The sequence below is a fragment of the Ambystoma mexicanum genome, chromosome 1p, assembly GCF_040938575.1.
Source record: "Ambystoma mexicanum isolate Mex_15411 chromosome 1p, UKY_AmexF1_1, whole genome shotgun sequence".
NCBI classification, from domain to species: Eukaryota; Metazoa; Chordata; class Amphibia; order Caudata; family Ambystomatidae; genus Ambystoma; species Ambystoma mexicanum.
The window spans coordinates 414,625,386-414,637,549 of NC_090921.1; the positions used below are offsets into that span (position 1 = coordinate 414,625,386).

The 12,164-nt window shown below is 44.6% G+C and overlaps 1 protein-coding gene across 2 annotated transcripts in view; it reads right to left on the reverse strand.

The window, feature by feature from the left end:
- HAUS8 (HAUS augmin like complex subunit 8) overlaps window positions 1-12,164 on the reverse strand; it is a 522,213-nt gene that overhangs the window by 182,214 nt on the left and 327,835 nt on the right. For both annotated transcript variants that reach the window (XM_069649216.1, XM_069649215.1), the window contains exon 5: window positions 10,721-10,828. In XM_069649216.1, coding sequence (XP_069505317.1) covers window positions 10,721-10,828 — 108 coding nt within the window. The remainder of the gene's footprint in view (window positions 1-10,720; window positions 10,829-12,164) is intronic.

A 12,164-nucleotide genomic window follows, 5' to 3' on the forward strand; every position in this document is an offset into this window, starting at 1 on the left:
AGTCCCATGAACAGTGTGTTGACAGGAATGAACCCGACAGATGGATGTTCACAGTGAATTGTTTGAAAAGACATTAAGTTTCGTGAGTGCAAGAAGGATTGTAGGACCCGGGGAAGTGGATTGTCCCGGTTGGCATTCGGATCCGAGCCCGGCAGGCGGAGATCCAGGGGGTGGAAAGTCATCAGCCAACATTAATTTTTGAGAGGAACTTTGTTTTACTGAATGCATCAGGTCCTCAAAAGGCAAGAGACATTTATTGAAAAGAGACTTAACCATCGAAGAACCCGATCACTGGTACGGAACTGTTGACTCGTGCTGGTAAGGCTCGAGTGTGTGCTGTGATCTGGAGATCCACCTTGTCCCATGCTCAAAACATGGGGAAGAGAGACTCCTGGCAATCACAGCCTGACTTATTATTTATGAACACTTTTCTTTATTGGAAACCCTATCCCACACTCTTTCTGTAACTAGTTCTAAGGATTTGGCAATAGTTTTTTTTTTAGTATAGGCCTTTTTACTTTGACAAGACGCCACTAGGACGGCCTTATTTTTCATTTGATGGTTGAAGCTTACTCCCATCTTAGATTAAGGTTTAGATTAGGAGTTTTTCCATCCTGCATTTACAGTTTAATAAACACCCTTGAACTGTGATCACTTGTGTACGTCACATAGTCCTCCGCCTCTATGTGTTTGGTGGCGAATGTCGCCAGGTTCACAAGTCGGCACCTCACTACCTTGATAGCTGGATTTGACATTACAGAGACCTAGAAACTGCTGCATTTGTGTTATGGCTCTGGGTTTTGGTGCCTTGCGAATTGCCTTTGCTCTTTCCGCCCCTCTTGTGATATCAGTTGCTCAATATATAAAACATCCTTCTAGGAACCTTTTAGTTTGGCCTGGTCTACCTTGTACCCCTTTTCTGCTAGTAAAGTCAACATGCACACGGAATCATTTCTACACTGTGTTTCTGTTTTGCTACATATCAAGATGTCATCTACGTATTGTATAACAGCACTTTCTAACTGTACATTGCCTAGGTCCAGCTGGAGTACTCTGTTGAATATAGACGGGGACTTGCAGTAACCTTGTGGAAGAGGAGCGCGTTTCCACTTCTTATTTCTATCTAGAAATGAAGACAGATCTTGGTAGTCTGGATGGAGTGGTATAGAGAAGGCATTTCTTAGTCTATAACCGTCAAGTAAAATAAACAGTGAGGTTGAGGTGTGCCAGTCAGTGGTAGCGCTCAAGCATATCAAAAGACAAGAAAAGAAACAACCTACACAAGATGGCTCTAGCTGCTGCAAGCTTGTGGAACAAGTAGGCAACTCAAACCTACTTCAATTAAACAACAAAAAACAGTTAACAGCAAAGTGTGTTAGTGAACATCAAATCAGTCTAGATATTTGACAACGAAACCGCGACACCATGAAGTGTACACAGACCGTGAGAAATTTTCCAGGGAAACAGATGTTACGAATTGACAAGCATGTTTGAAATGGTAAAAATCTTATTTGATTAAACAATAAAAAAAAAAAATAGTTATCGTTCCACTAGTTAGATACACTGCTAAATCAAGTTCTGATAGCAACCAACAATGGCATAAAAGTAGCGATATCAAGGGTGCCAATATCAGCATAAAGGTAATTGTCAAGTGGATCTTGGATTGATGTTTTATTCATATTCAAATGCCAGAGAAATTTGCTGCATGCATAGGAGGCGAATCCCAGGTGTGGAACACGCTAGCCCTTGGTCAGTGAATGAGATGGTCATGTTGAGTTTGCTCATAATGTTTCCTTCCATTAGGTGTACTGGTGTCTGTCGGGAATACAACAAGGGTAGAGCCAAGTCATGCTCCCCTATAGAAAGTGTCAGATCGTCTTTTAAAGGAACCAAATGTGTTGCCCCAGAAAATTCCTGTGTATTCATGTCGTCGCCTGACATTGGATACCTTCCCTCCCAGATGCAGGATCTAGTCACCCCTGTGTCTACAAGAAAGGAGAAGTTCTTGTCACCCCTATACATGGTTCCTCTGCCGAGTTGGTTGTAATTGATAGAATGAAACACATCAGGTCTGTCTGTGGGCTGATCTATTGTGGGTACAATGGCATTCCGTTCCCTGTGAATGGGTTGCCCCCCACATCGCAGTCATCCCCCCTCCCCAAGTTCTGAATGGGAATCATTTCCATGGAGTCCATGCTGTCAGTGTCCCGTAGTTTCGCTGTGCCGTGTATGGTGACTGCGTATTATTCTGCATCTGCGTTGCAGCTGGTGCCTTTGAGTGTTGCTGTCTGGGTGTCTGGCTCTGGGGTGTCTCTTGGGTATGTGTCCGATATCTGCACTTGTTTTGTTTGGTCCTGAGCATAGCACTCCACTTGTTCTCCCCGACATGTGGGCTCTTACTGCAACCCCAATTATGTTGCATTACCTCAACTGCTTCGAGACACCCTGGAAATGTGTCCCAATAGTCCACATACCCAGCAATGGGGTGATCCCCCCCCACCCCCGTTGGCTTCTGATACTTTCCCAAGAAATCCCTCTTGGCTGTGCTGCATCAGGTGCCCATACCCTCAGCTTCTAGGTGCCCCCCCCTCCTCTGAACCTGTGATACATGTCACCCCGCCCTCTGAAATCTCCCCCCATGGGCGGCGGACTGTACTGCACATGCGGTGGTACCTTTTCCTTCCGTGCTCATTAACATTGCCCCTTCCATTGTGTATTTTGACAACTTCTTCTGTACTAACTTTGCTGCTTCCTGCTTTTTTTCCCCCTCGCAATCCTTTCTTGCATTATTAACCCACAATATTGTACTATGGTGAGTTGAATTTTGGACCATGGTTTGGCCTCCATCCCCACTAACTTCATGAGCTGCTTTTGCACCTGCTCTGGCTACCATTTACATAATATATGATAGAATGATCCCACTGTCTTCTCCCATGGTAGTCACATTTGAAGTTTCCATTTCTCTTGAATGTACTGCAAGGGATCTTCGTTTTCCCACATTTTGTATGCCATAATCGTGCTAACGTCGAGGTGTCTGGGTACCACACGGTTACTCGGCTGTTAAAAGGCGACCCGTAGTGCGCCGTGTTCTGGGCTGTTACTCCTGGGTAGCCGGCCCTTTTCCATACGTCATCAGCAACCTCGCAGAGAATCGATGAAAGTAAACTTTTCATATCCCCCACCGCTAGGGTTGTGCCCGTTAGCCTTTCTAAATCGTATATCCTTTTCCCCGCACCCGCGGTCAACAAGGGTAACTTGCACCTCAAGTTGCCTTTGTTAATCTGTTGCCATAGTATGTCAATATAGTATTGAGGTTGCGCCCCTCCCTTCTCCAATAGTGGGTATTGTGTCAGTCCGGTCTTCCCGCGCTCTCTCCCGGTGTCTTATGGTGGTGGTGAATGCTGTCGCCAATTCTCCCCTCCTTCGTGTTGGAAGATCCCTGAGCCTCTGCGTATATGGAGTAACGCTATCTGCGCTGCACGATATAGCTCCAGAGTGATGTGCCCTTTCCCCTTTGTCACCTTGTAGTCCACCAGTGTCCTCATTGGCTTCCCATATCGTGTCTCCGTCAGGGTTCTACCCTACAGACTGACGAGCAGGTCGCCCCCTTCCTTGTCCTCACTCCCTACCAAGTCATCGTCCGACCCGGTATCTGCCCCATTGCTGTCAATATTCTCTTGGAAGCTTAGTCTTCTTAATACTGCCATTCTTACATGTCAATCATGCTCCCGCACCCCCCCTCATGGAGGACCCAATATTGTCTCTGGCTGGCAGCGTGGATGCCCTCCTCGGCGGTATACGCGCCCGGATACGGCCCAACTCGTGATGAGGCCCATGGTATCCCCCATTTGCCAATGGAAAAGACTCATTGTTACACAATACCCTAATGGCCTATTGCCATGCATCTATACCACCTTTTAGGGAAAATAGAGAAACCTTTTCCCAAAGGTTCACAACTTGATCTCCCGCCTGATGATCTATCCCCTAGGCGAGCTAAATCTTGCATCCACCCAACCAACTAATTGTTCCAAGTGAATTGGGTAGTTTGTTTTGGAGACATTTCTGTTGCTGCCAATTGCCTGACACTTACTCTTGTTAGATGATGTCTAGCTGATGGAGTGGGAAGGATATCAAAAAATGTTGCATGCCAGTTATTGTAAGGGATTTTCAGAACCCATCTAATGAGAGGTTGTACTGTATTGTATTTATTGTCTTCTATAGCGTCTAAAGCTAAGGCTCTCTACAAAATGTAACGAACTGGTACAGATTTCATAATGATAGTATAAAAAACAGTACACAAAAGAGAAGAAAAAAAAAAAGAACAACCAACAAGAGGAAATGGTCTGATGAACCAATAAACAGTCAGGTTGTGAGTCAGGTAACAATGTGTTACAAGACAAAACCCAGCCATCCCCCAACCAAAAATAAATTTTGGTGGAAGCAGATATTAAAATAGCCAAAGCCAACAGGCTCACGCAAACGGAGTCAATCTGGCTAAAACAAGCTCAGGTGGCGTCCTCCAAACTCGAGAGAGCGAGAGAGAGAGAGCGAGAGCGAGAGCGAGAGCGAGAGGAGAGACTGCACCAGCAGCCCACCTTCACGAGTCGGTGTATATGTCACCAACGAACAGCCTCCATAAGGAGCCAAGCCATCTGCCAACAGCAACACTGGGCCTCCTCCACAGTGCCCAACAACGAGCAGCCAGCAGCCATGAGGAGCAGAGCCAGCAGCAGCAGCTTAGCCCAAAGAACTGCGGAAGAAACTCTCAGACAGGCACAAGCAGCCCTCCGTAGCTCCCTGTCCCCACGCAGTAAGCGAGGAGGAGCTCAGAGAGCAGCAGTCGCTGCAGCCACGATAATGCTGTAGCCACGTGGGGACTGAAGGAACAAGCATAGTGACCCAGACTGAACTCTCCTCGGCACGGAAGCTCTCCCTTCGCCATCTGCCCCAAACACCAGGCTCAGCTGCCGGTTACAACAACCTGACCTAGACACATCTGCCAAGTGGATGAAGGGTTCCCCAAGCTGTGAGCTGCAGCGTCCACCAGCAGCCCTCTCTGCAACAATCAAGGGCACCATCTTGACCTGTTTGGAGTGCTTGAATGAGTTTGCAAAGCCAACCGAAAGGTGCAACCAGTTTCACACTAGTTTGACCAAACTCTCAATTGTAGAGTGGTAGTGTGATGTATATTTAACAAGATCTTAAGGACCAGAGGTCCACACAGGCAAGTACAAAAATATACTATGTAACACACCACAGTGTGGGATATATTGACCCACTCAACAGCATTCACCACATCACCAAGCTGCATTTGCGCAAAAAACATCAACCTCCTGTGCTGGCGTCTGTGCGCACCAGGACCTCAAAACTGCGTTTTGGCAGCAACAAAAAAAATGGCTGCACCATCCTGCCTAGCACACTTCAGGCAAAATGGAACCAGGGAACACACTGAAAAAGTATGCCAGTGTGTTCTGAAACCTATAAAGGGAATCAAGTGAACAGGCAGCACTCCATTGCTGCAAAAGTCAAAATCCCCTTCAAAATGAAACATTTTCACCCTTCCAAAATGCTGTTTTTACGCTAATTCCATCTGTGCATTCTGAAACCACTGAGTAAAAAGGCCCTGTCATGCCCAGGATATTTCACTGTGCTTCACCAAAACCAGGCATAATTCCTGAGTGACAGGCCCAGTCAAACCAACTCTGAGGGAAATCAAGAAGCAACTTAATTTTCACTTGCACAGGGGGACACATTTATTTCTTTCCAAATGTATCCAGGCGCAGCAGTTTAAAGAGACTTTAACTCTCTGAGCCAGGTCAAGTATAAATATATCAATGCTTTAGATAAAACTCCTGAATTCAAGGAACTGACTACAGCTGTAAAGACAGTGTGGGCAATCTGAGGCAGCTGCCAAACCGAATTTAAAGAAAAAAATGCTAGCAGTTTTTAAACACATGTGGAAAAATGGGCTTTACTGACTGAAGAAAAAATTGGCCTGTTTAAAAATAAATTGTTGAATAAAAGCCTGCTTACTTAGCAGTGTAATGGGATTATGTTTGTGGTGATAATACACACATAGGCTATATTCTCATGGGCTTGTTTTAATTCATGACCCAAAATAAGAAATTAAAGAGTTTAAAACACATGGGCTGGATTTGCAAGCTGTCATGAAACCTCGCTTCTGTCCCCTCTGGTCTATACGACATTGTACCAGAGTGACCTCACATGCCCCCCCAACATGGCGGATGCCACTTTCGGATCCGTGGTTTAGCTCCTGGGAAAACCAACACTGCTAGATAAGCATCCTGCCCTGCAGTTTCCGAGTTACGGTCGCGGTTTTCCTTTTGTTCACCTACCTTGGAATCTCTTCCCTAGCGGTTCCATCGTGTTGCACCCTTCCTGGACTGTTCGACCGCGGCTGTGTCCTGCAGCCTTACCGCGGTTGCCCTTGGACTGCGGCTCCTCCTTCCTGGGCTTGCAATAGTCGTGGTGCTTTCAGACCGCTACATTTCCTCCCTAGGCTCCTGCATCCACAAACTTTCGCGGTTGCTCTGACCGCTCCTACACATCCCTGGGAATACTGTCTTCACATCGGATAATTGAACTACTACCTGACAGAGTGGCGTCGGAAGAAACCCGTCCTTACCTCCACGAGACCCGCACCTCCAAGAAGCACGGGCAGCTTGAGTCAACAAAGAAGAAATACTTCAAACTTTCACAGGTGAGCCAACAATCAAGTTCTGACACAAGCTCTCAGAAAAACCAGTAATTCCAATTGCCTGCCATGAAACTTCCCCAAGGAAGGGTGACACCATAAATTCAGGACACGTAAGTGAAAATTGCCAGCTTCAAAAACTTTGAATGGGCCACGACAAAGCAAGTTCACACGCTCGTCAGACATTTGTCTGTGCTCCAGGCTGGGACAATATAAATCCTGGGACACTGACCTGTCAAGTGTAAGGGGCAATAAAACCATCAATTAAGATGGGAAACCCTCCTTGCCTTGAAGGAAATGATAGTTGCTTGCAGTTGGAGGAAGAAAAAAAAACAGGATCTAGGAACAAAGGTACTGCCTTTTGGTTACAAAAAATATTTTATAAAGAAACTTTAAAGACTTTATCTCTGCAGCAAGAATTAGTAGAAATGTAAAAAGTTTGCAGTTCAAATTTAATTTTATGGGCTTTATTTTAAAACTTGGTAGAACTCATTGCTGCATGGGGAACAGAAGTTACAAAATATGACAGATTCCGAGGAAAGTATTAATGGTGCAAACATAAAATGTTGTACATACTTCCCTGGGCACAATTTGCATCTGTGTATAAAATTGTGGAATTCTAGGCCTAATCTTTCATGTTTAAAATTACCAAAATGTATCAGAAAGGCAAAACAAGGTCGCACAGACCTGAGGATTGGACTGATCTGTGCTGCACAGAATATGTAACCTGTGTGTCTAATTTGTCAAGAGATTGCAATTGAAGAAATGTATGTTTTTAGCAAAATCGGATTTTCAGTAAAGTAAATGTGGGAGTTTCTGGACATTGTAAAACTCACCTCATAAACCTGACCTCATTCCCTTAAAAATCCAACCAACTGAGAGCGAGGCGGAGACTAGCACCCTTGTCCAATCCCTTTGTTAAGGGTGTCTTTGTTAGGGGAGTGTTTAGTGAAGCCTGACCCAGTCATATGCTGTGATGATGTCATTTTGCACTATAAATAAGGGTCCCTGACAAGACCCTACACACACTTTTCCTGATTTCCTGCCCTGCGTTCATGTTCCATCTATCCAGATTCCAGATCCCAACTACAAGGCAAAGCATTGCTGATCCTGCTCCAGCAAGGCCTCCAATTCTGAAAACCACTAAATTTCCCATTAACAAGAGGAAAACTGTGGTACTTTTGGTATCCTGATCGAGATTGGCTTGCTGCCACTCACTGCATGCTGCTGCCATCCTGCTACCCTGATGACCTATATTATCCAGTGACCAGAATTGCCAGTCTAGAAGTGCTACCCGGTAACCAGTCCCTGCCCAGCTGTCCTTTGTTAGACCAGATCCGTGTGGTGACCAGAACCACTGACTGTCCAAAATCCAAAACTAAAAAGTGGACTGTATCAATAGGAACCATAGAAAACCATAGTATACCTTGCTTTGCCTTCTTCTTAGTTCCCCTCTCTAAGTCATCCTATCCTTATCCTGATAACTTGAATTATTCTTGAAACACTGTCATTGATCTCTAGTGCTCGCACCATCTCTGTAGTAATTCTGCCTTTTGTAAATCCTAAACTATTAATCCTATTTCGAGTGATCAGACTGGTTCCGCCACGGCGGGCACTGGGGAGTTCGGGTTGAATTTGCAAATCAACCCTGGAGCTTACTGTGTCCCTCTTTGGTATCCTAGCCTGAATGCTCTAGTATGGAGTAAAACTGATCTCGTCAAAACTGATTTCCTTTCCTTTTTCACCGCTCCATTTTACTCAAAACGCGCCTTTCTAGATCTTGCATAACTCACTCAATTTACCCAATTTCACTTCCATATTGTACCTATGATCTATAGCTACACCCCAACACAAAAACCGCATTGCGATTTACACTATTTCACCCATTTTTATTAAACACCATTTTGGTATTTTCAGGCGGGATTTGCAAAGTTTGCCAGATGTGTGTCATTTGCTGCAACCGGTTTTGAAACCTACCACTCATTTTCAAACTGTATGCTCTTGGTTATACATTGTTTGTGATTGTTTGTACTTCTAAATGGTTGCTGTAGTGAGGAATATTATTTGTTTCAAGATTTTTACACACATTCATTTATTCATCCATTTCCGAGTGTCATTTTTAGCATTGCCAGGGTTTAAACCTGCTGATTCCGTTTATCCACGTAGAACTGATTATTTGTGGGCTGAGGGAACATTGCAGGGGGAAATTCAAACTCAAGTGCTATCTTACCTAAAATCAAAAAGGGCTCCTATTTACTGGTGTTTTGTAGATGTGTCTATAGAAGGTTAAACTAAGTGCATTGCTACATTCCTATTGTTCGTATCACCCCATTGGTGATTGTTGCCCCATATTAAAAATGGTATGATTTCTTTTGAATGTTAAAATAAATAAATAAAATAAATAAATATTAAATTTTATCAACCAGCCTGGTTCAATCGTACATTGTGACCCGGGGTATTTGAAAAGGGTGTGTGATATGAGTGGTGTATCATCTCAATATTGAATCGAACATAAAAACATAAGCATTTCAATTGCACGCTGCACATTAGGCAGAGACTAAGGTGTGCGTCGCCTGATTGAAATCCTTAACAGGCAAGAAGCACAATCCACACACTACTGGTAAGTAAAACCCCAATTAAGCACACTGCAGTTTGGTTGCACCAAACGTCTTACCTACCACCTAACAATGCAACAGAGTTAATGGTAGCCATATACACTTTGAATAACTAAAGTGGGGGAAAACAAAACGGTTAAGAGAAATGTTAAATGCTATTAGATAGCTAGTGTATCATAAAGACATTATCATACTACTTAGTAAGTACATCCCTATGTCTTTTAGATTTCAATTTCCAACGGGCAGAACTTATTCAGCAGGTTTCTTCAAAAAGTCGCTGTAGCAAGGTACCAGTTAATCCTCCAGCTATGGGCACAGTGTGATCGAATTTTGATAGTTAACCTTGAACCTTATTTATATGAAGACTGTTTTCACTAACAGTGCGTGGACATTCCTTTGTGGGTGGTTGGGGCTACACTGTACTTAGGAACCAGCCTGCATCACCTCCTGAGAGCTTAAGCCTTGATTGCTCGACCATAGCTACCAAATAGAGAATCTTGGCTGGGGTGCTCTGTGCTTCCACTCTGCCATAGAGAGCAGGAGTACAGATAACCCCCTCCAGTCCTTTACAACTAGTCCTCGGCAATCCCTTCACTGGCTGCCTCTCGAGGCAAGAGTTAAATTTAAAACACTGGCTGATTCATCGTGCACAAAATGGTAGAGTAAGTCTAGCCATTCAGGAGAAACTGCATAGTTATACCCCAAGCCGGGCTCTGATATCTGCTAACGCAGCATGTCTATGCGTGCCTACATACAGGAAGGAGCGGCTTGGTGGTAGAGCCTTTTCTGTGGCCGGACCCAGGCTTTGGAACTCGCTGCCCTTGCAGCTAAGAACCACAACACATTTTGCATCTTTTAGGCAAGGGCTTATGACTTTCCTTTTCATGTGAGTCGGTTTCTCAGTCTCTCCCCAGTATCTCCTGACATTGCTATGATGACTTTGGTGACAGTGCGCTACAGGGAAGTACCGGATTGATTGATTGAGATGCTGAGTGTTTTTTTACAAGCCAGGAAGCGACTCTCTGGGGTTGACAGGCAAGCATTAAGGGTCATGGAAAGTGGAGAGATGGTTTGTGTTTTCTAAAAAAATAGTGTACTGCCACAATAATTACAACATGGAAGCACATTGCAGAAAACATTTGCTAACCATTTCAGCGCAATTCACACCATGCCATAAACAAACTAGGCCAACCCCACAATACAGAGGAGAAAGCACGAACATATGCAATCCAGTTACAAAAAATATTTTCCATCATATTCTAAACCATAGCCATGAAAATGTCACTTTTTGCTATACCACCTTAATGTTAATTAAACATTTCCCATCAAACTGTCAAATTGATCTCCAATATTCTTATTGGTTACATTGTTGAGAAGAGGAAATGCCTACCGTTAATAACTGAGAGATCAAGATCTGGAAAAGCGATTTTTTGGCCTTCTAACAAAGTCGACTGCAGGTCACATTTGCCTAAAATGGTGCTATTTAACACGCCAGGTCCTAGAGGAGAGAATGGGTGGGGTTAAAATCACACAATTTCAACAAATCTCTTCTGCGGAAGGTAGCGTCAACTTATTATTAGCCCTTTGAAAATTGAACGTACAGCAAACACTAACAGCGCATCTCTTTCAGACCATCAACGTTACGACACACAACGGTTGAAGATGGGGATGAGAGTGCGATGGCTGTGGACCGCAGACCGATTTTTAAAAATACGTTAAATCACATTTTCTCAAGCAGTTATAAACAAAAAATTCTTGGTTAAAAATACAGCCTGAAATCTGCACCTGGGCATAGTCAGTGTCTGCTTCCTATGAGGCAATTAGAGGAAATGGCTCTGTACAGCATTTCCAAGTCGGTGTTGGTATTCCTGGTGCTCTTTAAAAGTACACGTTTAGGGAAAACGTTACTTGGTTTACAGAGCTATAGCTTTTCGTTAAGTCTAAAGCTGGAAAGGGCGGATAACATTTAATAGCGTCCAAAAACAGCCTCCCTGCCAAGTTTCCCAGTTCCATGAGTGACATCTCAAGCCAGCCCGGGATTTTGTTTCCATTGCAATTGCATGGTGAAACTTGTAGTTTTGTTTTTCCCATCACAAGGGTGGGCCTATAAGTTCCAGTACGCAGTGCAAAAAAAAAAACACACGACTGGCTCAAAGATTCTGCATGGAACTGGGAAACCTGGAAGCTATGTATGGCTCTCCCCAGCTGCAGTCCCAATGTGCCCCAGCGGGATCCCCAACTGACCCCAGAGGCAAAAGCTTGAATGTTCCCCAGCTAAACCGCCATGGTGGCTAGGATTGCTGCTCCCTCCCTTTGGCTCCTGCCCCACATGTTGTTTTGATCTTCCCCCTGCCCAGCAGCGGATCCAGTGTACCCCAGTGGGGTTCCTGTCCCTCCCTGGAGGGAAAAACTCTAATGCGTCCTGGCTAAAGCTCCAGGGTATTAGGCTGAAAGACTAATCAAAAAATCTAGTAGACGGTTCCCTCCACAGTTTCCCTCAGGATAGCTGGCGCTCGGAAACCTTCTTGTAAAGCAAATGATTAAGAGGTCTTGGGGCCGAAACAATCTGAACCTGTTCTCAAACGTAAAATGGGTAAGAAGCCCGGCTTGCTGGCGTAGACCTGGTTATCGAATAAGAGTGCTCAGTGGTCCACATTTGGTAAGCAGAACTCACACTGCACGATGAAGCGAACACTGGCTTAAACAGCCCAATGCCGACGCTTAGCAGAACCCATCGCTTTTCTGTAGAAGCCCAGCTCCTATGTCCTGACCTCAAGAAGGCCTTTGTTGGTGCTCGAGTGCTTCAACCCCCGATGATGATTCGGGCCTGCTGT